General features: G+C 46.5%; 2 protein-coding genes across 4 annotated transcripts; both read right to left on the minus strand.

The window, feature by feature from the left end:
* Positions 1 to 330: 330 nt before the first annotated feature.
* PCYOX1L (prenylcysteine oxidase 1 like) lies at positions 331 to 11,968 on the minus strand. Of its 3 annotated transcripts, XM_030826776.1 has the most exons (7): positions 11,836 to 11,951; positions 7,148 to 7,354; positions 6,972 to 7,021; positions 5,779 to 5,953; positions 3,824 to 4,035; positions 2,478 to 2,618; positions 331 to 1,985 (listed from the first exon to the last, which is right to left on the minus strand). In XM_030826776.1, the coding sequence occupies exons 4-7, from the start codon at positions 5,811 to 5,813 to the stop codon at positions 1,324 to 1,326; spliced, it is 1,050 nt and encodes a 349-aa protein (XP_030682636.1). In that variant the 5' UTR covers positions 5,814 to 5,953; positions 6,972 to 7,021; positions 7,148 to 7,354; positions 11,836 to 11,951; the 3' UTR covers positions 331 to 1,323. The 3 variants fall into 3 exon arrangements, with proteins under 3 accessions (XP_030682636.1, XP_003266669.1, XP_030682634.1); XM_003266621.3 differs by lacking the exon at positions 6,972 to 7,021 and having other exon boundaries at positions 11,836 to 11,968; XM_030826774.1 differs by lacking the exon at positions 11,836 to 11,951 and having other exon boundaries at positions 7,148 to 7,930.
* A 3,437-nt stretch (positions 11,969 to 15,405) lies between these two features.
* GRPEL2 (GrpE like 2, mitochondrial) lies at positions 15,406 to 24,462 on the minus strand. The gene is made up of 4 exons (XM_003266619.4): positions 24,242 to 24,462; positions 21,466 to 21,619; positions 20,162 to 20,243; positions 15,406 to 18,992 (listed from the first exon to the last, which is right to left on the minus strand). The coding sequence occupies exons 1-4, from the start codon at positions 24,316 to 24,318 to the stop codon at positions 18,628 to 18,630; spliced, it is 678 nt and encodes a 225-aa protein (XP_003266667.1). The 5' UTR covers positions 24,319 to 24,462; the 3' UTR covers positions 15,406 to 18,627.
* Between the last annotated feature and the right edge of the window lie 1,605 nt (positions 24,463 to 26,067).

The raw sequence follows: 26,067 nt of genomic DNA on the forward strand, positions 1-26,067 counted from the left end.
GTTTCATAATTTCTATAGTTATCAATAAATGAATGCTACTTGTACTTTCTTTCACTGCCATTACCATCACCCTGGCACAGTAAAAACCACCTCAGAGCCAGTTTGGGCCTCCACCAACTGTTAGGGTATTTTGCCCATGCATTTGGCAGTGTTGTTACTCTGGGCACCCAGGCCCTTTCCCTAAAGCCTGATTTAGCAAGTCTGGTAGGAATTTGGCATCTGCATCTTTCTCAAGGCTCCCTCCCCTTCCCCAGGAGATACTAATGTAGTGATTGGTCCCTGGGCACCTAACACTTAGTTCTTCCATTACAGAAAAGAACAGGTCCAAAAGGAATGAAAAGGGCTTTTACTTTCTTTTTAAAACAAGTGATTTTTAAGGGTTTGTAGAAAAAGCAAAGAAAAGCATAATTCTTCTCTTACTTCAAGCTAGTGTCTGATGAGAAAGTACCAGGCTAACCTCTGAAGAATCCTACCCCAACACCTTTTCTTTTTCTTCTGCTGGGATGAACATCTAGGGGTGAGATATGACTGCTCTCTACCATCTGGGGACTTCTCTTTATGTTGCTGCATTCCTCAATCTTTGCATAAGGAAGAGAATGGCTAATTTCTCTAGGTGCCAAGGAAAAGCTTCCCTCTTCCTACAGCCTCGCATGTTTCTCTTTTCCCACTGGTTGCCAGGAAGCTTGGAGATATGGTGATGACTGTTCAGGCACACATCTCTTCCTTGGGTCCTACCACAGTCATCTCCTCTAATATGCAGTGATGTTGAAAGGCTTGGAGATGGTGACTAGGGAGTTCTGAACTAGGTACCTCAAATCTAGCAAGTCCACAGTAACCAGGAGTTATGATCATTTCTTAGGTTCTGATCTTCCCTTCTACTTTATTTGTAACCATCTTGTTGTAAATGTTTTCTTGTAGGTTGCCTCGATTGTCCATTGTGGGAGTAGGTAGTGAAAAACAGTAATAAAATAAGACTCATAGTTCTCTGCCTTATATTCCCTCCCGTAGTCTTCTGGTTTCTAGCTAAAAAAACCAAGTCTGACGCACCTTGTGAAGACGAACTTCATTCTTCTTAAAAAAAATAAATAAAACAAATACACTGGCTTGGATTTCCTTCTTTCCTTACTTTCCCCCTTAAAAAAAAGCAGCAGCCACTGTGTGGACCCTTAACATAGGCAGACAGTAGGTCACCTGGAGACGCTTGATACATGAGGGGTCAGAAAGAGGCCTGGTGGGCGAGCATGGCTTATTCAGTCCTGTGCTGCTGTGGGGTGATCCATCTTCAGTGCGGGGATGAAAGTTCCCAGGCTCCCCCCAGAGCCCTCACAGTTCAGTCTTGACCTTGTGCATCAAATCTTTTTGATCAATCTTGTCTAGGTCCTGGTACCAGCGGTTGTAAGCCAGCAAGGCCACATTCTTGGCAGCCACGGCCATCACCTCCACGGAGCTGGCTGCCCACTCCAGGGCATTGAGGTAGAAGAGCTGGTCATGGAGTGCAAACCTCGGGAGCGTGGGGCGGGAGCCATAGAGGGGATGGGCCTGCCACTCAGCTGTCTGCACTGAGTAATAGGAACGGAAGAGGGTCTTTAGCTGGGTCCGAAAGAGGGGCTTGGGGGACTGGACTCGCCAAACAGCTGCCTCCTGGGGCTGCTTTCGCCGGAAGCTGGCAGAGATGTTGACAGGGCAGATGTTGTCCAGAGTGCAGAAGAAGCTGGGGAAATCTGTGGTAAGGATGTTGGCAAAGGGGAAAAGCTTAGGGTCTGGGAAACCAAAGTAGGAAGAGTTGAGGTAGCCGTGGACCAAGGAGACGACAGTGGGTTGGAAAGAGCCCTGCACGTCATCAATGGGCGGGTGGAAGCCTGCAAAGGTTAAGTTGCTGCTGCTGTTGTCCAGGTGCATGGGGGTGGCGATGACCACGATGTCATAGAAGTCAGAGCTGTTGCCTACCTCATTCTCATACGCCACCTGGTACAGGGCTTTCCCCTCTGGAAAGAAAAGAGCACAAAAGTCAACTTTCCCTTGGCTTCTACCCACTGAACTCCCTACTGGGGCCCAGCATTGAGGTACAACAAGACCCTGGTGCTCAGGGTGCAGCAGGGCTGTCTAGATGGTGGGTCCTGGCCTCTCCATGCTGATGCGGCTGCAGATGAAGCAAGGGGCATGGAGTCAGGAGACTCAGTTTCTGCTCTGCTTCCACCGCTGGCCAGTTGGGGGAGCGTGGGCAAGGATGTCATTCAAAGTCCTCATCGGTCAACAGAAAAAGGCTGGATTGATAGAAGTCTCAGCTTTCTGGCTGACATTTGAATTGGGGAAACAGCACCCTCTAGTGTCATCTGGCAGGGTTGGGGCTTCTCAATGCTTTTTCAGAAATACTTCCTAGAGGGATCACAGACCAGGGCAGAGGTACAAAGGAGGCAGAAGTGTCTGTCCACTGGCTGGGAATGGCATGCCTGCCCACTCCCGCCCTGTCTACTCACCTGTGCTGCGCAGGGTCACAGAGGTCACTGTGGCATGGATCACATTGGCCTTGGTGAGCTTCAGCAAACCGGAACAAACCAGCTTATTGCCTCCTTCCACAGACCACAGGCTGCCTTGGGCCCCGGCTAGTGACATGGCTCCTGGGCAAAGCGGGAAGTGGGTGCTGATAGGTTGTCAGGGTCATGGGGCAGGAGGGCTGGGGAGTCCAGTACTATTCGACTGGGCCTCCCTGCCAGAGCAAAACTCTCCCAACCACGGGCATTGGGAGATGGCAAACATACAAGTAAGTACAACAAAGTGCACAACGCTATGGGGGGAAGACACTGTGCTCAAGGAAAGAGCCAGCTCCCAGAGACCACATATTGTGAGGTCTGTTTTATGCGGAATGCCCAAACTAGGCAAATCCACAGAAACAGAAAGCAGATCTGTAGCTGCCCAGGGCTGGGAGGCTGGGAGGTGTTGGGGAGGTGAGGGCTAAAGGGCAAGGGGTTTCTTTCTGGGGTGATAAAAATGTCCTAAAATTGATTGTGGTGATGGTTTCAGAACTCCGAATGTGCTAAAAACCACTGAATTGTGCAATTTAAATGGGTGAATTATATGGTATGTGAATTCTATATATCTCTACACAAAAATGCTATGAAGGAGACACACAAGATACTCAAAGAGTGAGCAGGGAACACTGAGGGGACACTGAGGCAGGGCTGAAGGCTGCGAAGGAGCCAGCATGTGCAGAGCCAGATGAACAGTATCGAGGGTACGAGGGAGGTGCTTGTTATTGTAAACCTTTGCATTCATTTATTTAACAAAAATATACTGAGTGCCTAGTATGACCTGGGCACTGTTCTGTGTTTGCAATGTATCAGGGAACAATAGACAAGGATTCCTGCTCTTGTGAAGCCTACATTCTCCACTCCTGTGGTCTGTGCTAGCAGACAGTGAGCTACACACAGGCCTAGCCACCCCCGTGAAGAGCTGGGAAGAGGAGGTGCTCTAAGAGTGGCTCAAAGGCCTCAACAGGGCAGTTCTTGAAACCAAAGTGTAGAGAGCAGAGCATTATCTCAGCTCTAACATTTACACACATGCAAGGGATTATGAGGCGATTGGGAGTGGTAGAAACACACTGGACCTGTGATCTGAGCCTTGCTTTCACTGTCTGTGAAGTGGGGTGATACTATCTCCTGCCAACTCATGGCCAGTGCCAGAATCAGGCAGGATGGGGCAGCAGAGTGCCTACGTGACTGTAATGAGCTGGATAAAGGTGAGGTTATCATGGGGACCTCCAGCCCATTCTGAGCACCTTGGGTGGAGGAGGGGCAGGTGGTCAGGCCAAGGGCTGGACGCTTACCTGCAAAGGCGGGCATCGCTGCTGACTGGCCATAGCTGGCCCGCAGGACAGCAGAAACGACGTCATCAATAAAGCGCTGCGTGACGCCCACCTGCAGCAGGGACTCGGCCACAGAGTGCTGGGTCATGTTAACAAACGTGGACTCCCCCAGTGAGTAGAGCAGCTCCTCCACACCCGAGAAGGCATAGCCGTGGGCCTGGTACTTATAGATCCTAGAAGACACATAGAGCTGGAGGCCCTGTGCAGGAAGGCTTTTGGCCTGACCACCTGCCCCTGGGTCATAGTGCCTGTGAGGCCCAAAAGGAATCCATCACTTCCTCTACATGGAGCAGTGGGAGAGGAGGCTGCTTATGTTCCCCAGCACCTGTTCTCTGACTGTGGCGGGCCTGTCCCACCTAAAGGGAGTGTGAAGGTATGGAATCCTTCTATGCCTGGCTTCACATCACAGCTGTGCTGAATAACAACTGTATCACTGCTCTGAGCCACTCCCTGCCCGAGGTCATAGTTCATAACCCTTTCTTCACCCAGCTGGGACTGCCAGGCGGTGGGCTACAGCCCACCCCTGCTGACACATCTCCTTCTCCAACAGTTTCAGCTCTGCCACAGCTTCTAGGACCCGATGGCATGCTGCAACTTCATGCCGATACTGTCACCTTCTCTGCCAGTCCAGCCTGTCCTCTCCTCTGGCTTGATCTGACAGGGCTCCCACTCACCCCCAGGCTCATGTCCTGTCGCTCTATCACTCATGCAATCTCACTAGCATGGATTGGAACCATCGATGGATTTCCCAACTGGCTGGCCTTTGAAATGTTGCCCATTCTAGGGCTTCTTTTGTAAACATGTTGAGTTTGGTTATCAATAGGGCACCAGATGGAGGTGTCCAGAAAGTAGAAATGTGGGTCTGGAAGTCAAGAGGAAACTAGGGCTGAGAGGGAGAAGTCATCTCCCATAAAACGTAGAAGTCAACATTATTGGTCTGGATATAATTGATAAGGGAGAAAAACATCAGAAAGAGAGGTAAGGAAATAAGCTTTGGGTGACATCTGGAGAATATAAGGAAGAAGTGCTATAAACAGCAGAGTTATAGAATGCGGAGGGAGTGGAGAAGTGCCAGGAACCAGGGAAGGAGGGCACAGGCCACACCTGAGTGACACTGAGGGGAGGTAGACAGTGATGGGGTCGGGGGAGCAGCCCCTGTGCCTTAGGCTGGAAGCAGGGAGCACCTTCAGGAGGGACTTTGGGGAAAGGTGGAGTGACAGCTTGGTGAACAGGGAGGGAACAGACCACTTGCCCTCCATATCTGGGACCAAAGGTGATGGGGAGGGGGCTGGAGCCCAAGGATAGGAGGAGTGGTGAAGAAAGGTGTTTATTCTAGATGGAAAAATGAGGACAACAAAGTTCGCAAATGAGTGGTCCACAGGTTGCATCTGCCCTACAGATGTGTTTCATTTGGCTTACAAGATGAATTGGTGGTAAATGTTGAAAAACTGAAAGATTTCACACATGACTTTGGATTTGTAGCTTCTTCTGAAAAGCGAGTAGATCTAGCCACATGAGGTGGGCATTGTACATGGCTGGCTGCAGATGGCTGTGGTGGAGAGCTGGCCGCATCCTTCGGAGGGGGCCTTGTTCTGCTCTCTTCCACCTGCTGATTCACTGACTCACATCCCAGTTCAGCCCTTGTTAAGCGACTGTTTGCAACCCATGCTTTTATTAGTATCAGTGTAGTAGAGGGTAAGAAAATGAATGTCAATGTGACAATATTAGGGAGACCATTACTGGACCAAATACGGCCATTCCTCACGCCAGGGGCTTGCTCTGAGCCTGCACTGAATTGTGCTGGCTCAATTCAGCAAGGACCTTTTCCTTTTTCACAATGTACAGTCAAGCTGGTTCCTCCTCCACCTCTTCTTGGTTCCCCTGGAACGCCATCCCCACAGCTCCGCCAGCCCTACCTCATGAACTTCTCCATGACCTCCTCCACCCACATCTGCAGCCTCAGGAAACTGATGCCGTAGTGCCACCAGAGGCGGAAGAGGTTCAGCAGGTACCAGTCGGTCTCCTCTAGCACGAAGTGCTCCCCACCGAAGATGGCGCTCCTGCCCACCACCTCGCGCCGGTGCCTCAGCCCTGCAGAGACAAAGAGGAGCCCCTCAGGTCCCCTCCAAGACTTGGGGGCCTCTTGATGCAAATGGACTGGTCCATTAAAGGAAACACAAACGCTATGGTTTGTTCATTTGTGCCACTTGTTTATAAACAGTAAACAGATGCACTGGGAAAATGTTTGGACTACCTAGTTAATAAAAAAATGAAAATAATGTAACATTTTACATTTTTTTTTTCCCCAGGAGGATGCACAAGTGAGGGAAATTCAGATTTTATCCCAGAATGTCCAGGGGCTGAGAGCCACTGGGCTTGTTTGGAGATGGTGGCCTTGGGCACTGAGATCACTTGGAAGTTATCCTAGCTCCTTACAGCCATCCTGCACTCTGCAACTTGACAGAGCAGTGGACTCCTAAATACAGATAGAGCTGCTATGACTTATTCCTTCCCCACCCCCACATACTACACACACTGCTCTCCACTTTAACAATACACTGTATCTTGGAGACTGTCCTATATCTGGGCATAAAGACTTCCCCATTCTGACTGCTGAACAGCCTATTGTGTAGTTATACAATAATTTGTTTAACCCCAGGTCCTAGTGGATAGGCAGCTAGGATACTTTCAGCCTTTTGCTATTACAAACAATGCTGTAATGAATAACTTGGTATCATCTATGCTACTTTGCACATCTGTAAGACCACCTGTAGCATCACTTCTGAGAAGTGGAGTTTCTGCATCAAACAGAATGTGTATTGGACAGATGCTGCTGGGTTTGAATCCCACCTCTCGCTGTAATGGCTTTAGCTTAAAGCTATACATTTTCTGAGCCTCAGTTGCCTTAAGAGGAGATACAACACTCATCTTGCAGGTTGGTAGGGGGGATCTGAGGTAATGCCTACACACCACCCAGAAAGTGCCTGGCAAGCACTAGCATGTGGAAGGTGATATAATCACGATTATTTAGAGGCAGCAAATTGAAAGGGAAAGAAACTGGCCTAGGAGTCAAACCTGAGTTCTAATCCCGGCTCTGCAACTAACTCACTGTGTAACCTCAGGCAAGTTTCTTCCCCTCTCTTGTCTCTGTTGCTCCATCTGTAAAATGAGGAGATTGGGCCACATGACCTTCCGGCCTTGACGGTCTGGGAAGTCTGAGAAGGGCCCAGTGCTGTCACCAGCCCCAGGGCGCTGGGCACTGGAGCCCCAGGACTGACCACTCACCCAGCAGCTTGACGAAGTCCTGCATGTGCAGGCTCAGGGAGTGGAAGGAGGCAGCCCCGCTCTCGTAGTGCTGCTTGTTGACTGAGATGGTGGCCAGGCGGCCACCCACGGTTCCCTTCTCGTACACGTCGATCTGCACCCGAGGTCCAAAGTGCTGCTGGAGGAAATGGGCCACAGCAGAGCCCCCAATCCCGGCCCCAACCACCGCTGTCAGCAGGCCCGGGAGGTAGGGAAGAAGAGAGACAGAACATGAGAGTGAGAGGCTGCAGTACACACTTTGTATCCTCCTGCGCTGGTGGTTCCCAGGTGCTTAAATTTCGTAGGCTTATAACATTTCCAAAAGGAAATCTGCAGACTGAGTTGTCAGTAGAGCTATTAATAAGCAAAGGCAAACCTGAAAACTGCCGCCCACTATACCTTCATTTCATAAAGAAAAAGGTATTTTAGTAGCAAAAGACCAGCAAAGAATGCTGAAAGTCAGGATGACCAATTAAAGAGAATACATTTAGTTTTATATAAAACTCACTACCTTGCTTCTAATTTTCTTATTTCACTATGAATTGTTAAAAGTTACTGACCAGTTCTGTTCAGTGATCAGTGTTTGGAAACCATGCCTTAAGCCAGGGATTGGCAAACTACAGCCTGCAGGCCAAATCCAGGCAGATGTCTGTTTTTGCAAACTAGAGTTTTATTGAAACACAGCCATGATGCTTTTTTAAATTATTGTCTATGACAGTTTTCATTTTAGGCAGAGTTGAGTAGCTGCAACAGAGACTGCACGGCCTGAAAAGCCTAAAATATTTACTCTCTGGCCATTTACAGAAAAAGTATGCCAACTCCTGTTCTAGTCCAACCTACCAATGGACACCTAAATCATCCCTATGTCTGTGTTTGTCAAGACTGGAATGTATCTGCCAGGCGTGGTGGCTCATGCCTGTAATCACAACACTTTGGGAGGCCTAGGTGGGGCAGATCACCTGAAGTCAGGAGCTCGAGACCAGCCTGACCAACATGGTGAAACCCTGTCTCTACTAAAATACAAAATTAGCTGGGTGTGGCGGCGCATGCCTGCAATCCCAGCTACTCAGGAGGCTGAGGCAGGAGAATCGCTTGAACCTGGGGGGCGGAGGTTGTGGTGAGCCGAGATCGTGCCATTGCACTCCAGCCTGGGAAACAAGAGCAAAACTCTGTGTCAAACAAACAAACAAACAAAAGACTGGAATGTACCCTATGATGTATTGCTCATTACCCTACAGGACACTATATTCCAGTTGGAAATCTTGTTACAAAGTTTCAGCTTTTTTGGGTCTTACCATACACTGTCTTTACTGTACCTCCTGCTTTCCTGTTATTTGTAAACTTGGTTTACATGCCATCAGTATTCTCATCCAAGTCACTGATAAGAATGTTTCCTGGGACAGGGCTTGGAGGTGCTGCTAGGAAGCCACTGCTTGGACAGACATCAGTCATTTTTTTTGAAACAGGACCTGGCTCTGTTGCCCAGGCTGGAGTGCAGTGGCGTGATATCGGCTCACTGCAAACCTCCCAGGCTCCCAAGTAGCTGAGACTAGAGGCACATGCTACCATGCCCGACATATTTTTTATAGAGATGAGGTTTCACCATGTTGCCCAGGCTGGTCTTGAACTCCTGAGCTCAAGTGATCCTCCCATCTTGGCCTCTCCAAGTGCTGGAATTACAGGCATTAGCCACTGTGCCTGGCCTGACACTGTAACAGTCCTGTGAGAGAACTGTAAACCAGCTATGAAGCTACTGAACTGGACTACCACCCTACCTATAATTTTTGTTCACCATGAATCTGAAACACCACTCTCCTCTCATCAGACAGTCCAGAGGCCTTACCCAAAAAGAAAATGAAATAAATCTGGTATAATTTGTCCTTACTGGATCCATTTGGACCCACAGAGTACCAGCTCCTGCCAGGAAGTCACAGGCAATCCTCAGACAGCACCAGGTTCTCTATGATCTGGCCTCTGCTTACTTATTCCACTTCCTGCTTTACCCTCCCAAGATGCCGCCTTCTTGTCTGTCTAGGCCTCTCTTATTGTGGGCACACAGCTTTGTTCTCTCATGCCTGGGCCTTTGCCCGAGCTGTTCCCTTTGATAGGAGTGCCATCACCCTGTGTCTCACTGGCTTCAACAGCCCTCAGATGTCACTTATAACTTAGCTTGACTGACCCACCTGAGGTGAGTCAGGTATTCCTCCTGCATATTCCCACAGCACACTCTGCTTAGCCACACTGTAGTCAAGTTATTTAAGGACAGAGAGAGAGTGCATGGTCACTATGTCCCCAGATCCTGGTGGACAGTAGAATTCATGAAGTATTTTTTCTGTGTTGAAAGAAAAAACCACTTCCTCTCTCAGTACTTACAAAGCCACTTCCAAGACAGCTTTGGATTTTATTTTAACCACTGTGCTCCCATCCCCTCCATGTGCAAAGAGTCCCAAATTACCCATTTTTCCAGAGAAACTGATATTAAGGCCTAGAAGCTGCCCAAGATCAGGAAGCACAAGACACCACTTCATTGTGAACCAGCTCATTTAACACAACTGACACCAATTCTCTAATTTACAGTAAGATGTCCTGGGGCACAAAGAAAAATCAAACCGGTTTCTGTCCCCCAGGACCCCAGCATGGAATGGGCGGACAGACTCCTGCACAATTAGCAATGACAACCCATGATGAAGTGCAACAGGGTTCCAGGGAGTGCTGAAGGGGAAGCAGTGAATTCTGCCCCAGAGGGTGTGGGGATGCAGCCTTCTTGGGGAAATAAGATTTCATGCAAGATGCTGGAGGACAATCAGCTTTGTCAGTGAGAGGACACGCACACTCTGCAAAGAGACCAGCATGAGAAGGGCAGCATATGGAACTATGTGGGTGGATTTAGAGGGTCCTGATACCACATGGGGGTTCTCAGATTTGATCCTGCAGAAGCACAAGGATTAAGCCATCCTAACAGGAATCCGCATTCTTGTTGTAGGTAGAGTCCAAACCACCAAGGATGAACAGAGTCTCCTGTCAGAGGGCTGAGGAAAATCTAGAAAGCTGAAGGGCAGTGTGGCATTGCCAAGTGTCCTGCTCTGGATGACTCTTGGGTGGGGCCAGAAGGGCCAGCTGGGAGGAAACAGGCAGAGAGCTCCATGTTGCCACAATGCAGCAATTCTGCTGGGTGGAGGTTCTGCCCCTTCCCCAATGGTGAGAAATGTCCTGTCCTGTTGCCTGTTCCTAAGAAAATGGGGAGTGCCCTGCATATTCCCACAGCACACTCTGCTTACTCCTAGCCACACTGTATTCAAATGATTTAAGGACAGAGAGAGAACACATGGTCACTCATGGATACTGCCTGCCAATCTCTTCCACATCCTTCAAAGCCTGGCTCAAACTCCACCTTCTCCATGAGGGCTTCTCTGGCTACTCTAGCCTCAGGATTCTCTTTTCTTGGCAAGCACTAAACTCTCAGTCTCAAACTGGTTTCGGGCATGCTTCAGTCTTCTTAACCCTGTATGGCCTGGGCTGTGGTTCTGCTACACAAGAAGCTTTAGCACTGCACTGGACCCTGTAAGTTTGTGATGCTTCTATCAGATGTTCCAGGCACTCCTGCCAACTGGGGTGCATGGAGAGTGGCCTAGTGGAATAGGGTCTTTGTCCTCCCACCCCGAAGCCCAGCATCTTTGCCTGTGGGAATATCATGTGTGAGGGACTGGAAAATCTTCACGAGTCATGTAGTTAAAATGACAGTTGTTGAGGGAGGAAAAAAAAAGCAACTGTAAACACATATGAAACTCTAGTCAATGATATGCACGATGAAGTATTTAGTGAGGTGTCCTGATGTCTGCAATTTATTTGGAGATGCATCAAAATGTAGGCTGGATTCGTGGATGTCTAGAACAGTGCACGGTAGTTATGTGACACAGCAAGTATAGCAGCAATTAATGGCAGAATGTAGGTGGTGGGTATACAGATGACCACTATAAAATTCTTGCTGTACATCTGAACATTTTCAAAATAAAGTATTGGGGAAACCACACACACAATAAACAAAAAGACTATTGTTAAAAGTTCCCCGTTCTGTCAGCAAATCTCCAGCAGACCTAGTGTTCTGTCTCTGCCAGCACTGTCTCCTATCGACCTGGGGGTGGTTTGGCTTAGATGTTACTTCCAGGAAGCCCTCCCAGGGCCGCAAAGACAGGGTGAATCGCCCCTCCTCTGCATGCACCGTACTTCCTCAGCTCAGCACGAACTTCCCTGTACTGTGAGGGCTCTCCCCCCAGCAGTAACTACAGCACCACGTCTGCTACCCAGAGAGCACTCAACCAACCTCTGTGAATGCCATCGCCCAGCCTCGCTGTCCTCTGTCACCCGGGCGCCTAGCCAACAGCCAGGACCACGGCAGATGCTCAGCGACCCTGGAACTCCCGGTGAGATCCGCGGCCAGTCCTGCCCAGGCCTCTTTTCCGTCCTAGGTGGCCCTCTTCACATGCCATGCCCCGGCCCCATCAGGACCTTCCCTGCCGCGTCCCCTTCGGCGCCTCCCCTCCACCCAGCTCCTTTCCCGAGGACCCCTCCCTCACCCAGCTGCCCTCCTCTACCCCCACCTAGCTGAGAACTGAGAACCCTTTACCCGCCGGCCCTCCCCAGCTGGGAACCCCACCGCGTCCTTCCCGCACCGATTTTGCCCGGCGGGGCATCTCCACCAGCAGCGGCAGCAGCGAGGAGCGCGGTCAACGCGGCGAGCAGCTGGGCTGCGCGGGCCATGGCGGGCGGCGAGCGGGGAGCACGCCGGGTTCGGGCGCTAGCCGGTTGGCGTTCGGCTCTCCGCCCCGCCCCGGCGCCCCACTGGCAGTCCCGCCTTCCTGCCGCGCCGGACCCAGCCCCTCATTGGCCGAGCCGCCGTCCCTTACCAGCACGAGGCCCTCATTAGCGCCATCTCTCTCGGGGTAGGCTGTCTCATTGGTAGCTTCCCCGTTCCGCCCCCTGCACGCGGGCTCCTCATTGGCTGGGTTCATTCTTGCCTGGCGCAGGTGTTCCCGCCTTGGGTCCTCAGCATCAGGACCAGGGCCCAGCTGTAGGAGAGGGATGAAAGAGACCAAAGTGAAGCTTTGAAGACCTCGGTTATGTCCAGCCTCTGCGTTATTAGCTCTATATCTTCTCTGTGTCTCACTGTTTCCTCTTTTATAACGCAGACGAAGAATTCTGCTCCACCTTTCTAGGTGGTTGTAACCATCTTATGAGATAAGGGAAGCCGTTTGCAGTGTCTGCAAGTGCTGGAAATTGCTGACCAAGCATGCGGCCAGGGTGGTAAAACGCTACCCTATTCATATGCTGACACAAGCCCTATGCTTTCGATACTGCTGTTATTTATGTGTTTGCAGTTTTTATATAGTTAATATCTCTGCTTTCTGCTTCCTAAAAACCAAAAGGCGGGGGAGGGTTTCATCTACTCTCTTTTCAGAAAGGAAAAAAAGAGGGATAAACTCCCATTTTCATCCTCTAAGAAAACAAGAGCAGCAGCTCAGACTTGGTAGTTAATCATGCTGTGAAAACCAGATTTCCTCTGGCAGAAAATAAAGTTAGGGATGAGTTTCAGAACAAAGAAAATCCGGAGGCTGGGGGTGGCTCAAGCCTGTAATCCCAGCATGTTGGAAGGTCAGGCGGGAGGATCGCTTAGGCCAGGAGTTTGAGACCAGCCTGGGCAACATAGTGAGACTCTGAGACCCCGTCTCTTAAAAAAAAAAAAAAATTCGCCAGGAGTGGTGGTGCACACCTGCAGTCCTAGCTATTCAGGAGGCAGAGGTGGGAGGCTTGAGACCAGTAATTTGAGGTTACAGTGTTCTATGATTGTGCCACCACACTCCAGCCTGAGTGACATAGTCCCTGTCTTTAAAAATAAATAAATATATAAAAATAAATGAAATCCGTATTTACTTAGTGAGATTATGGCTAAAATAAGAAACTGGGCTGGGCACAGTGGCTCATGCCTGTAATCCCAGCAGTTTGGGAGGCCGAGGTGGGCAGATCATTTGAGGTCAGGAGTTCGAGACCAGCTTGGCCATCATGGTGAAACCTCATCTCTGCTAAAATGCAAAAATTAGCTGGGCTTGGTGGTGTGCGCCTGTAATCCCAGCTACTCGGGAGGTTGGGGCAGGAGAATCGCTTGAACCTGGAAGGCAGATGTTGCAGTGAGCCAAGATCGTACCACTGCACTCCAGCCTGGGTGACAGAGCGAGACTCTGACTCAAACAAAAACAAAAACAAACAAAACTGAAGTGATTCAGAGAATGGTGAAAGAGCTTGTAGCTGGGGTTCTAAGTCAGCACTGAGACTTAATTTACTTAGGCCAAACTGGATTACTACTAGTAAACTGGTAGATGAATAATCATGCGTTTGTCATAATCTTAAACTTTTTTTTGGCAATGTTTGTGTCAGGATGCAACACCTTTTAAGTTCATTTCCAAAGATTCAAGATACTCCCTTAAACAGTTTTTAAAACAAGCACTCCTTGACCACTACGTGCCAAGTTCTCTTATGAACTTATTCTGATTCTTGTCATTTTTTTGTAGGGTAAATCATGTTAGTGTTCAAATTCATCTTCTTGACTATACTTTGCTTGTAATTTTAGAGTCCTTTGTAACTCTTAAATCTAAGAGCCGTTTTCTTCTGTTAGAAAGCCCTTCCAACCCTACTAGCCCATTGACAGTGTGTGTGCTCATCAACGTTGTAAGAGAGGTTCGGAAGAGCTGATAAGGGAAAAGGAAGTAGGCACAATTCTTGTGGCACAGAGGTGCCAGACTGGGAATGCAGTGGGGTGACTGTATCATTTTATCTGCTGTTGTGTAACAAACCATTAAAAAATTTAGTGGCTTAAAGTAACAGTCATCTATTTTGCTCACACTGCACCTTAGGCAGGATTCAGTGAGATCAGCTCATCTGTTCCATGTGGTATCATTTGGGGCTGCTCCATTGGGTGTGGGAGGATCCACCTTCAAGATGGCTTACTGGCTGGCAAGACAGTGCTGGCTCAGCTGAAAGCTCAACCAGGGCCCTCAGTTCCATTCCACAGGCTACTTCAGCTTGCTCTTGGCCCGATGGTAAGGTTCCAAGGGTGAGCATCCCAAGACAGGAAGTGGGGATACCAGTTTAAGATCTGGGTCCAGAAAATGGCAGTGTCACTTCCACTGTATTCTATTGGTCAAGCAATCACAAAGCTCCAAGGACTCAAGAATGGACATGGGCCCTACTCAATAAAGGTGTCAAGAAATTCTGGAGCCATGTTTTAAAACCGCAGAGAACTTGAGAGCATGGACAACTCTGAGTGGATAGGAATAAGAATATACTCATTGACTAGCACTGGGAATATAGGACAAATGGTTTATGAAGCTACAGTGTACAGACAGGATTGGAAAGATAATGAAAACACAAGACCAAATCCCAGGGAAGGCTGGCCCAACAGAGGGCCATTCAGCCAGGAGTCTAGGTATATGGAAGCTAGCTGAGAAGCAGAGGTAAAGACAAGGCCAGGCAGTCACAAGGTGGGAAGGACATGGGGAAGCTGAAGGTCAGAACAAGGCCAAGTGTCTGTAATCTGGTTAGGAGAATAGTCAGCAGTAGTCAAAGGAAATAAGACACCTAGAACCAAAAGGCGAACCCAAGAAAACAAGTCAATGCCAGAAAAGAAGGCAGAAATAGGGCTGGGAGCGGTGACTCAGGCCTGTGATCCCAGCACTTTGGGAAGCCGAGGCAGGTGGATCGCCTGAGGTCAGGAGTTCGAGACCAGCCTGGCCAACGTGGTGAAACTGTCTCTACTAAAAATACAAAAAATTAGGCATGGTGGCAGGTGCCTGTAATCCCAGCTACTCGGGAGGCTGAGGCAGGAGAATTGCTTGAACCTGGGAGGTGGAGGTTGCACTGAGCTGAGATTGCGCCATCGCACTGCAGCCTGGGCAACAAGAGCAAAACTCCATCTCAAAAAAAAAAAAAAAAAAAAGGCAGAAATAGGAATCCAGATCTAAGAAATACATAGCAATCAGAAAGAGGAAAGTCAAGGAGGAATAAAACAGATAAGACTTCAACACGGAGGCAGGGTGGGGAAAGCCCACATTGCATCCACTTGGCTATGCTGCTGTGAGATCTCAAGGTACCTCTCCAGAGCATCAACGGGGCAGGTCAGCAGTCATGAAGTGAGCATAATGTTCCATATACAATACGAATACGCAGACAAAGACTCTAAACACCTGAGCTGCAGTTATTTCAATTCAGGTTTTATTAAAGTTGTTTCTGAATATTTTTTCTCAGTGATCCTTGTTCTGATGAATATTACATTTCATCCTTAGTTTTGCTCATTTGATTTTGCTTTAGTGTTTTAAGAACTTTTATTTATCAAATCCTTTGCCATGAATGAGAGCACCAAATAACATATCAATACCCAACTGCTTGATTCCTTTACAGCAGTAAGAAAAGTCAGTAAAACATTTGTACAATCCAAGTATTAAAACACCAAGATCCCCTCTTCAAGTGAGAGTGAGCCAAAGCTTCCTTAGTATCATCTCAAGCCAATGTCTTTTCACTATACCATTAAGATGAAAATAACAAAGAGCACTGACACGATTTTCTTGCTCTTTCCATCTAAAAATGTGGGTTTCTTGTGGTGTGGCTAATTTAAAAAAAACCAGAAAATGGAAGGAAAATAAGTCAGTAAATGATTAGCTTACAAGTTTTTTCTACTCATCATTAACCAGTCTTCCCTTTTCCCTAGACTTTAGACAGCCATAAAAAGGTAGGAAAAACAATGTGCATAATAAAAAAATAAAAATAAATATCTGAGCGCCTACTGTAGTAGGCATTTAACACATTTCACTTAATCCTCACAATGCTGTGAAAGAATTATTATAATCATTTTACGAATAAAGAAACAGGCTCAGAATGGTGAAATCACTGGTGCCTAAAGTCATGCTGGTGACTGAGCTGCGATTTAAGTTCAAGCCTATGCTCTAATATGCTGCTTTGGCTCCCCAAAGCCCTTCAACTTGAGATTCTTACTACTATAGCTTCATCTTCTAATTCTAAATTTACACTTTTAAGTCTGCAAAACTACTGAATAACAAAAGAACCTAAAATTATTCTCAATTTACTTGCCAAAACGGGAGGTATAATAGAGCATTAGAAAATTCTTCTAGCCTGGGCAATATAGTGAGATCCCGCCTGTAAAAAACAAACAACCAACCAACCAAAAAAAAAAAAAAAAACTAGCCAGGCATGGTGGTGCGCTTGCCTGTAGTTCTGGCTACTTGGTAGGCTGAGGTGGGAGCTTGAGCTCGTTAGGTAGAGACATCTCTTTAGGTAATCATAACATTCCATACCTAAAATTATTGTTAATTGTAATTAATGTTAATTCTAACTGGTAATGATAGCTAGCAATAAAAAAACACACAAAGAGTAATTACAATCGGCTCATTTTCTTATTGTCACCATCTGTCAATCTCATAGAAAGGAAGGCAAAAAAAGACAACTTCCTATTGTGAACCTTGATTGTTCATTAAATTTACAATATACACTTAGCGGAATGCCAAAAGATGTTCTGGTTTTACAAGCTTAACCACCAGTCTTTTGATTGCATTTTAAAAGTGCATATTTACTTGTTTTTTAAGGGTCTAAATCTGATGAAGATGGTAGGGCCCACAAGGAGATGGCTTTATTGTTAAGTTTGTGTGCTGTCTTAGAATTATCTATAATGTATAAGAGGATAACTTTCCACCACTCCACTGAATGTCATAGAGTTTCAGTGGAAAATGGATTTATTTTATTTTATAACTTCAACCTAAACCTATATAATCTAGACATCCAACAACATCTGATTGTCTGCTGGAGACTTAATTGCATGCCCATTAATCTTAAATGATTGACATTAATACCTAGTTGTTCTTCATTCATATTCTCACTGGAATTCAGTCAATAGTTTAGAGATTATTTTCCTTGTGTCCAGTCCTAAAAAGACTAGATTTTCATACTTCAGAAGCAGAAAGGGTGAGATTCGATCATTAAGGCCTCTTCCAACATTAAAATATCCATAATTGACTGCCTTCCTAAAATCTGACTGATGTATCATTCATTAAGTTGTTTATTGGACAAATCTTTTACAGAACACCAGCTATAAGACTGGAAAAAAACCACATAGGCCCATTAATTCTAGAGGTTAATATATAAAAGGTGAGCTCAATGTTTACACAAATGTGACTTAACAGATACAAAGAACAGGAGATAAAGCTTGTCAATATAATAGAGGTAGTAATTTGTGAGTACCAACTTAAAAAAAAAAAAAAACAAAAAAAACTTTGCGGGCGCAGTGGTGAACGCCTGTAGTCCTAGCTACTTGGCAGGCTGAGGCAGGATTGCTTGGGCCCAGGAGTTGGAGGTCAGCCTGGGCAACACAGGAAAAAAAAAACTGCTAAGAGGAGAGAACACTTATGTTAAGTGTTCTTATCACAAAAAATAACATAAATAGAGCCGGAGGAAACTTAAGAAAAAATTAAGCATAACTGTTAATAAATGAAATGAGAAATCATGGGAACCTAACACTTTTGTCCTGATCACCACCTCCCATCATTTAATAAAGGATTATAAGGTAAAATTGACAAAGGGGCAGAGGAGTAAAGGCTGGTGGAATAAGTTGTAGGTAAATTACCCAAATAGAGCCATCTGGGTCATTAGCTGTTAGTGCTGCCTCGGTTTGCCTGAAATGATTATATGACAGGGAGGTTGAAAATAATTTGAAGAGCAAAGACAGCACAAGGCTTTTTGGCCATTCTTGCTTGAAAGAGTCCTGGGCATCTCAAATTTCGATGCTCCTTACCTTCCAAGTCTCATCTAGACCTTTAGCCCCTACAAATAGAAAGGGGTGGGTATGGGACAATGATGTGAGCATAAAGCCTATCTAGTTGAGATTACAAGAACAAAAGATGGCTAAAAGGAAAAAAACAAAAGGTAAAGTCCTGAAAATCTATGTGTATAAAAATCAATCCAAATGATCTAAATTTATACAACCATGAAGCTTTATCCTCTAAGTACCCAAATGTTGAACCAATCCCTACCATCTCCTTTTTCCACAAAATACAAGATACTACACAAGTCCTGTTATAGGGACCGCTAGGAAGAAACATGTAGTTGAAAACACACAGTTAAAAGGATTTTGGATTCAAATTTATCACAGTACCAATTTTCCTAACATGTTTTGATAAAGGCCATTGGAACACCTGTCACACTGTTCAAATGCCCAATGGTAAGACTTCTGATGAGACCAAACAGGTCACATTAAATCAATAGAACATCTTAGAAATAAAGCCAATATGACTAAATCCAAAACATATCACATGAAGTACCTCATGTACAATACAAACCTAGTTTAATAAATAAAAGAAACATAGGTGACTGCGCTCTGGGAGAACATCCAGTTCCTGATGGCCTCTTCACAGTCTTCTCTGAGACTCCACTGCCACTTCCACTCGGGCAAGCCTAATGGTGCGGCCATGAAGTTTGTAGCCATCTTGTCTTACTAATGCCACGGTGCCAGGCTGCACCCCAACACCAGCTGGCACATGACAGATGAGTTCATGCTCATGGGGGTCATATTTGTCACCAATGGGTGTCAGCTTCTCCAGGCCATGCTTGGCAAACACACTTTTCAGCTTTGCTTCTAAAAGCAACAACCCTCGGAAGACCTTCTCCAGAGTGAGCTTTTGGTCCTCAGGCTCTGATTCTTCAGAAATGCACTCTGTAGTCTTTTCCAAAATGTCAGCCACCTCCACCAAGTCCTTACAGAAACTCTGGATTCCTGCAGAGATGCCAGGTATTTTTATTGTTTGTGAGGAAATCACTCTGCCCTTGGGCATAGCGTTTGGGTAAGGCCTAGATAGACGGCTAGTATGCTGAGTAGTCCAGCAAGTGGAAAGGTTGCCACACAGGACTCAGAGATCATCACTGATTACCACCCCAACCCAACTGACAAGTCAGTGTCTCTCTCAGAAGGCATATATGACTAGGAACCTGACTAGGAAATGGAAAAGACAGAACCCAAGAACTAGGTAAGACTATACACAACAGGCTTAAACCTGTTCTTTAAAAACAACTATTTTTATGTATCATGAATTTTTGTTGCTATTTGCTTGTAGCATTATGTACATTTTGAAAATTCCTGCCTGTCCCAGTTGTGCTAAGGCATACATTCTCAACAGGGACAAGACATTAATATTTCACGAGAAGGGCAGTAACAATGAAAAAAAGTCAACAACACTATGCTAAGTGGTGTCATGAATGGTTTATTCTTGAGGACTGGCTAAATAGGAACATGAAAGTAAGACACAGCCATAGATGAGGTAAGTTGGCTATGAAGTTGCTAGAGATGGACCACAAAACTTGTCTGATTTTTTAAGAGTCATATGAACTGTTACAAGACAAAAGTAAATTCAGTTGTTGAGAAATCCCATTACGTTCAATTCTAAAACTTGATTTTTCTTACGGAAATGAGGACAAGAAAGTCATCATTAGAGAGGTCTATGACACAATACCAAAGCTCCAGTGGGGGCTGGTGAGAGGCAAGGACTTTGTTAATCTGACTTTAATCCAGGGACAGGCTTACCGCCTTGTGTCAAAACAGGCTAGGTCTTTGACCTTGAAGTCAAAGACATTTTTTTCATTTTTTTTTTTTTGAGGCTTCTCATTCTGTTGACCAGGCTGGAGTGTAGGGGCACGATCCTGGCTTACTGCAACCTCTGCCTCCTGGGTTCAAGTGATTCTCGTGCCTCAGCCTCCAGAGTAGCTGGGATTACAGGCGCCCTCCACCATGCCTAGCTAGTTTGTATTTTCAGTAGAGACGAGGTGTCATGTTGGCCAGACTGGTCTTGAATCCTGATCTGACAGCCTTAGACTCTCAAAGTGCTGGGATTACAGGCATAAGCCACTGTGCCCAGCCAAAGACATTTTTATTGTAAATAAATCTCTCACCAAATATCTTGGCGTCTTCCACACATCTCTGGGTTCGCCTCCTTATGTTTTCACAATCAGCTACAGCTCTCTGGTATCTCACCTGAATATCAAAAGCAAAATCAAAATGATGAGAAAACAAATACTTATTGGTGGAAGAGAATGTTTTTGCTTACTTTACAAATTTCACCCTTTTGATAGGTTTTTATAAAACAAACTAGGACTTACAGAAATCTTAGATCGGCTGCTCCAAATCCCCCGTCAATGCAGAAACCCACTCTTCAGCAGCACTGCTAGGTAGTCATTTAGCCTGACAGTTCAAACTCCTAACAGTTTCAAGTTCATTATATTGAGAAAAAGCTTTCTTTTTCACATTCAGCCAACACTGCCAACCTCCAACTTCCTTTCATTGACTTGAACTTAAGGATAACTGAGAATAAGTTTTAAAAGTATGTCATCTAGGCAGGGCGCGGTGGCTCACGCCTGTAATCCCAGCACTTTGGGAGGCTGAGATGGGCGAATCACCTGAGGTCAGGAGTTTGAGACCAGCCTGGCCAACATGGTAAAACCCTGTCTCTACTAAAAATACAAAAATCAGCCTGGCATGGTGTCAGGCACCTGTAATCCCAGCCATTCAGGAGGCTGAGGCAGAAGAAGCACTTGAACCCGGGAGGCAGAGGTTGCAGTGAGCTGAGATCATGCCACTGTACTCCAGCCTGGGCAACAAGAGCGAAACTACGTCTCATTTAAAAAAAGTATGTCATCTATTTGGAGGCAGTTATTTTACCCTCTTTAGTCCTTTTCTCTCTCATTCTTAAGACAATTCTTGGTTCTTTCAATTGCTGTCATAAAGTATGCTTTCCAGCCTCCTTACCATTCTATCTAGGTGGTTTTGCTTCGGAATTCCTCTAGTTTATCTATCTCCCTCTAAGTGTGTCTATCAACCCAGGACTGGGTCCAGTATGCCAGACGTGGTCTCATCAGCAAAGAACAATGGTCAGTGACCTCACTCATTCAACAAATATTTATTGTCTACTATATTCCAGGCACTGTACACCTCCTTTAATCTGCTGAAACATCAGATATCTAAGTGCTGTGACATAACAGGAAACCAAAAAGAGATGACTATCTTTAGCCAGTAGTGTTTTTGAACTACTACAGTTCTTTTCTGCCCAGTATACCTAGCAAGGAGTGGAGGAGGGATGAGGGGTAGCAGATAAAGAGCCAATTAAAGAAAACTTCATTTTAAAAATTGACATAAAAAGCTTTACGTGGATATTTAAACTAGAGAGAGGATATGAAGAAGAAATATAAAATTGACTCACTGTTAAATCCTGGACTTCTTTCTCCAGTTTAACAGCTTTTACCCTTAAGGCTTGTTCAGCAAGAGGGGGCCCAAGCTCATCAGGAGGGTCCTCAGAACGGCAGTCCTCACCAGCAGTTCTCTGGGTGGCAGTGCTGAATGGAAGCGGCCATCCCCTAAAACAGGAAGGAGGTGACACATAATGAAGAAATGCCATCATAAGCCAAAATTACAACCAAGTTTAGAGACCAGAGATCTTCCCAGCTGGAATCTCTGGAGAAAGTGTTTTCAGTTATAGTAATAAATGAACACTTACGAAGTCCTTACCATGTACCAGACACTGTTTTACTTGAGTCATCTTTTCCTCTCACAACAATATGTGAGATAAGTCCTATCATTATCCCTATTTTACAGATGAGAAAACTGATGCCGACAGGCTTAAGGCATAATGGCCTGCTCAAGATCACATAGTTGGTATTCCACTGGGTCAGGACACTAAGAACCAGGCAGCAGAAATAGCCAGAACTGGGTATACAAAAGTCAGCATAAGGAAACCAAATGCTAGTACCCAGAACCAAAGGAGCATTATCAGAAGTGGGTATTCAAAAAGTCATATAGTTCTGGTTCAACCTTCTAACTTACAGATGAGGGAAATTAAGTCCAGTAAAGGGACCTTAAGGCTTAGAATTCTAAGCCTTCCTCACCACAAGCTGTAAGGCTTTTAGGAGACCTGTGCTGAGAAAGAAATTCCCACCTATATATAAGATCAAGTCAATGAAATACTTATACTATATGTTACTGCCGGTGAACTATAGACACAGGTGAAAATAGATCTTTGCATTCAACTAGTTATGTAATCTAGAATTTTGTACAGCTACACTGTTTTGACATTTAGTTCAGTTTACACAGAAATAAATTTAGACTAGGGGCTAGTTTACAGCAAATCTTGGGCCGTGGCAGTCCTGACCCCCAGTTCAAGGAAGTTTCCATTGCAACTCCTGGATCTTCGTAATTTGACTTTAAGTAAAATTATCCTGAAAATCAATCTGTGAGTACACGAGTTCTTTAAAACAATTTATATGGACTGGCATATACTGTAGAGTGGTCCTCAAGGAGACAGCTGAGTAAAGGCTTAAAGAGGGTAAGAGTCAGCTTTAAAAAAGGGAAGAGCATCCTGGGCAGAGCAAATGGCTAGTTTAAAGGTGTAAGCAAGAGGACTTTTATCTCTCCTACTTTCCAAGCTGATCTTAAATTCAATTATTATAATCTGGTGTGTGATTTTATAGACAGTTCCACATTTTGGGGTCAGAAAATATGGTCACCATAGATCTGGGGCTAATTACACACGGTGAAACATCTTCTCCCTAAAAAAACCACATTTATCCACTTGAAAAAGCAGGTCAAAATATTCTCAGGGGCCGGGTGCGGTGGCTCACACCTGTAATCCTAGCACTTTGGGAGGCCGAGGTGGGGGGATCACGAGGTCAGGAGATCGAGACCACAGTGAAACCCCGTCTCTACTAAAAATACAAAAAATTAGCTGGGCGTAGTGGCGGGCGCCTGTAGTCCCAGCTACTCAGGAGGCTGAGGCAGGAGAATGGCGTGAACCCGGGAGGCGGAGCTTGCAGTGAGCCGAGATTGCGCCACTGCACTCCAGCCTGGGCGACAGAGCGAGACTCCGTTTCAAAAAAAAAAAAAAAAAAAAATTCTCAGGGCAAGTTCAAAGGGAAAATGGCCAAAGCTTAGACCAAGAAATAGGGGTGGGGAGTTGTGGCCAATCTCAATTCCTACTGCTTCAGAACTGGAGTAGGGAGGCAGCTTATCAGAAGGAACCATTTTTATTCTGGTCATTTCCTTACATCACCAACAAGCTGCCAAAAAGACTTGAGAACGGTAAGCAAAACCAAGTCCCGAAACCCTGAATGCAACCTCTCACTTAGGTGCTAGAGTAGGATGTTGTGTCAGGTGTTAAGATAAAAAGGGTGACATATGTAGTTAAGCATATTTACCAGATTCTCCCGTAGCTTACTTTCTATTCAGAGGTCTAACCCTACCTCGTACTCAACTATTTTTATTCTCTATCCCAGGAAGAAACAGTGTAGGGGCAATAGTCTCTGAGAAAATTAATTAACGTCGCTCATTTAAGAGCGCCGATTCTAACGCCCTGACTGGTTTCCAGCCCGGGTTCCGCCACTTCCCAAATATTTAAGTTTGGAAGTTACTCAACTCTTCTAAACCTCAGTGTCCTTAACTACTAAATGGGGAATAATAAAAAGAACCACCCAAAATTCTGCAGCCGGCCTCGTAAGCGACCAATAAAAGCTGCCGATGGAACTTGTCTTCCGAAGGCTGATGCAATGGCCGTTTGGAGAAACAAGTTCAGCGGCCTCCTTTTACTGACAGGTACAACAGTGCCCGGATAACGGAGGAAGGACTGGCCTAAGGTCACACGGAGTGAGGGGAGAGAACCCAAATTTACCCACAGGTACCACAGGCTGGGAGAAGAGGCCGGGAGAGAGGTACATCCCTCCCTTGGGGGCTTAAGAGACTTCTCACTTTCCAGGCCATGCATGACCGCGGATATCCCTACCTTCCTGGCCTAAGAAAGAGGCACGGCTGGTGGCCTCAGCTTCCCCGTCTGTAAAATGGGGCCGTGAGTGCATGGTTGTAGAGGCCGGGAAGTTTGGTCCCCTCGCCTACGCTCAGATAGCTCTCGCCTTCCAGCCCAGAACCACACCGGCTGGCTCGCTAGCCCCGCAGAGTCCTCACGCTCCCGACCCCCCGCCTGCAATGCTTACTTGCTCTCCCACGCGGCACTCCAGGCCAGTAGGCGCTGCACCCGCAGCCGGCCCGCCCGCAGCGACCGTACGGCCATGTTCCCGATTTGGGCTGAGAGAGGCAGCGCACGCGCACTTGCTGCGAGTGAAGAGATGCTCCCGCTTAAAAACCAGCCTTTGCGGGCGTTTCCCTCTCAGGACGTCCGGACAGGAACGCTATGCTTCCGGTTGCCCTGTGGTCCGCGCAGTTCCCCATCCGGTTGTCCGGAGCGAACGCAACACTTCCGGCTCTCAGTGTGTTCCGCGGGTAGGCGAGGTCCTAGTAGTAACTACAGAGTCTCCGTGCTGGGCGCAGGGTCGGCGGCAAACAAAGCAGATCATAGCTGTGCCCGCATGGAGCTTACTTGATGTTATGAGCGATAAACAGATACAAGCGGGATGTAAAGTCAGAATATGAGCGGTGTTTAAAGGTGAGGGGCAGGTGTTGCGGAAGCCTAGAATAGAAATCTAGCCGTGTGGGAAGGGGATATTTGAGCTGAGCTGAAGAAAGGGTTCAGGCAGAGGGAAACATCTGCAGAAGCCTAATAAAGAGAGAAGAGTATTGCATGTAAGGGACTGAAATATACAGAGGCGGGAGGGCAACAGGACTAGTGGTTAGGCAGGGCTAGATCACGTGAGCGGTTTAAAACATTGCAGCCTGAATCATTGCCCATCACTCCTCCCAGTCTTTTTCTCTAATGCCCTTCTTATCACTTAATTGTTTTTTAAATGATGTGTATTTTCTCATTTCCTCTCACTAAAAAATATAAGCTCTTTTAAGGCAGAGATATTGTCTATTCATTCCCATTGGGCAGTGCCCTAATGTAGGTGTTCAAAATTTTTTTTTTTTTTTTTTTTTTGAGACGGAGTCTTGCTCTGTCACCCGGGCTGGAGTGCAGTGGCGCAATCTCGGCTCACTGCAAGCTCCGCCTCCCGGGTTCATGCCATTCTCCTGCCTCAGCCTCTCCGAGTAGCTGGGACTACAGGCGCCCGCCACCACGCCCGGCTAATTTTTTGTATTTTTAGTAGAGACGGGGTTTCACCGTGGTCTCGATCTCCTGACCTCGTGATCCGCCCACCTCGGCCTCCCAAAGTGCTGGGATTACAAGCGTGAGCCACCGCGCCCGGCCACAAAATTATTTTTTTTGAGATGGAGTCTCACTCTGTCACCCAGGCTGGGGTGCAGTGGCACGATCTCGGCTCACTGCAACCTCTGCCTCCCAGGTTCAAGTGATTCTCCTGCCTCAGCCTCTTCAGTAGCTGGGATTACAGGCGCCCACTACGCCCGGCTAATTTTTTATTTTTAGTAGAGACGGGGTTTCACCATGTTGGTTAGGCTGGGCTTGAACTCCTGACCTCAGGTGATCTGCCTTCCTCAGCCTTCCAAAGTGCTGGGATTACATGCATGAGCAACCGCCCTTGGCTTCAAAAAACTTTTTTGCTGAATGCAATTTAGTCTGATTCTGATTGCAATGGAATGTGAAAATAAATAAAACCTAAAAGCTGTTGGAACCTCCCAAATACTTTAAGCTTTGAGAGAGATGTGGCTGTGGTCTGAGTCCATGTAGCATGTTTTGTAGTTCTGCTTCTTAGAATTATAGCTTAACTCTCTTCCTCATTGTTCTTGTTCTGTAATGACTAGGAAAGGGCAGAGACCAGATTTCTCCCCTCTCAATTACTGATGTTTGTAATAGACAGCCTCCTTTATTGTCCTGTACCTAACTCAGACCAGATAGTGCCCTGAACTGAACTGACCCCATGACAGTTACATCTGCAGGGTGTGATGTTAAATATACCTTTCTTGAAGG

This window comes from Nomascus leucogenys, chromosome 2 (assembly GCF_006542625.1).
Source record: "Nomascus leucogenys isolate Asia chromosome 2, Asia_NLE_v1, whole genome shotgun sequence".
In the NCBI taxonomy this organism is placed as follows: Eukaryota; Metazoa; Chordata; class Mammalia; order Primates; family Hylobatidae; genus Nomascus; species Nomascus leucogenys.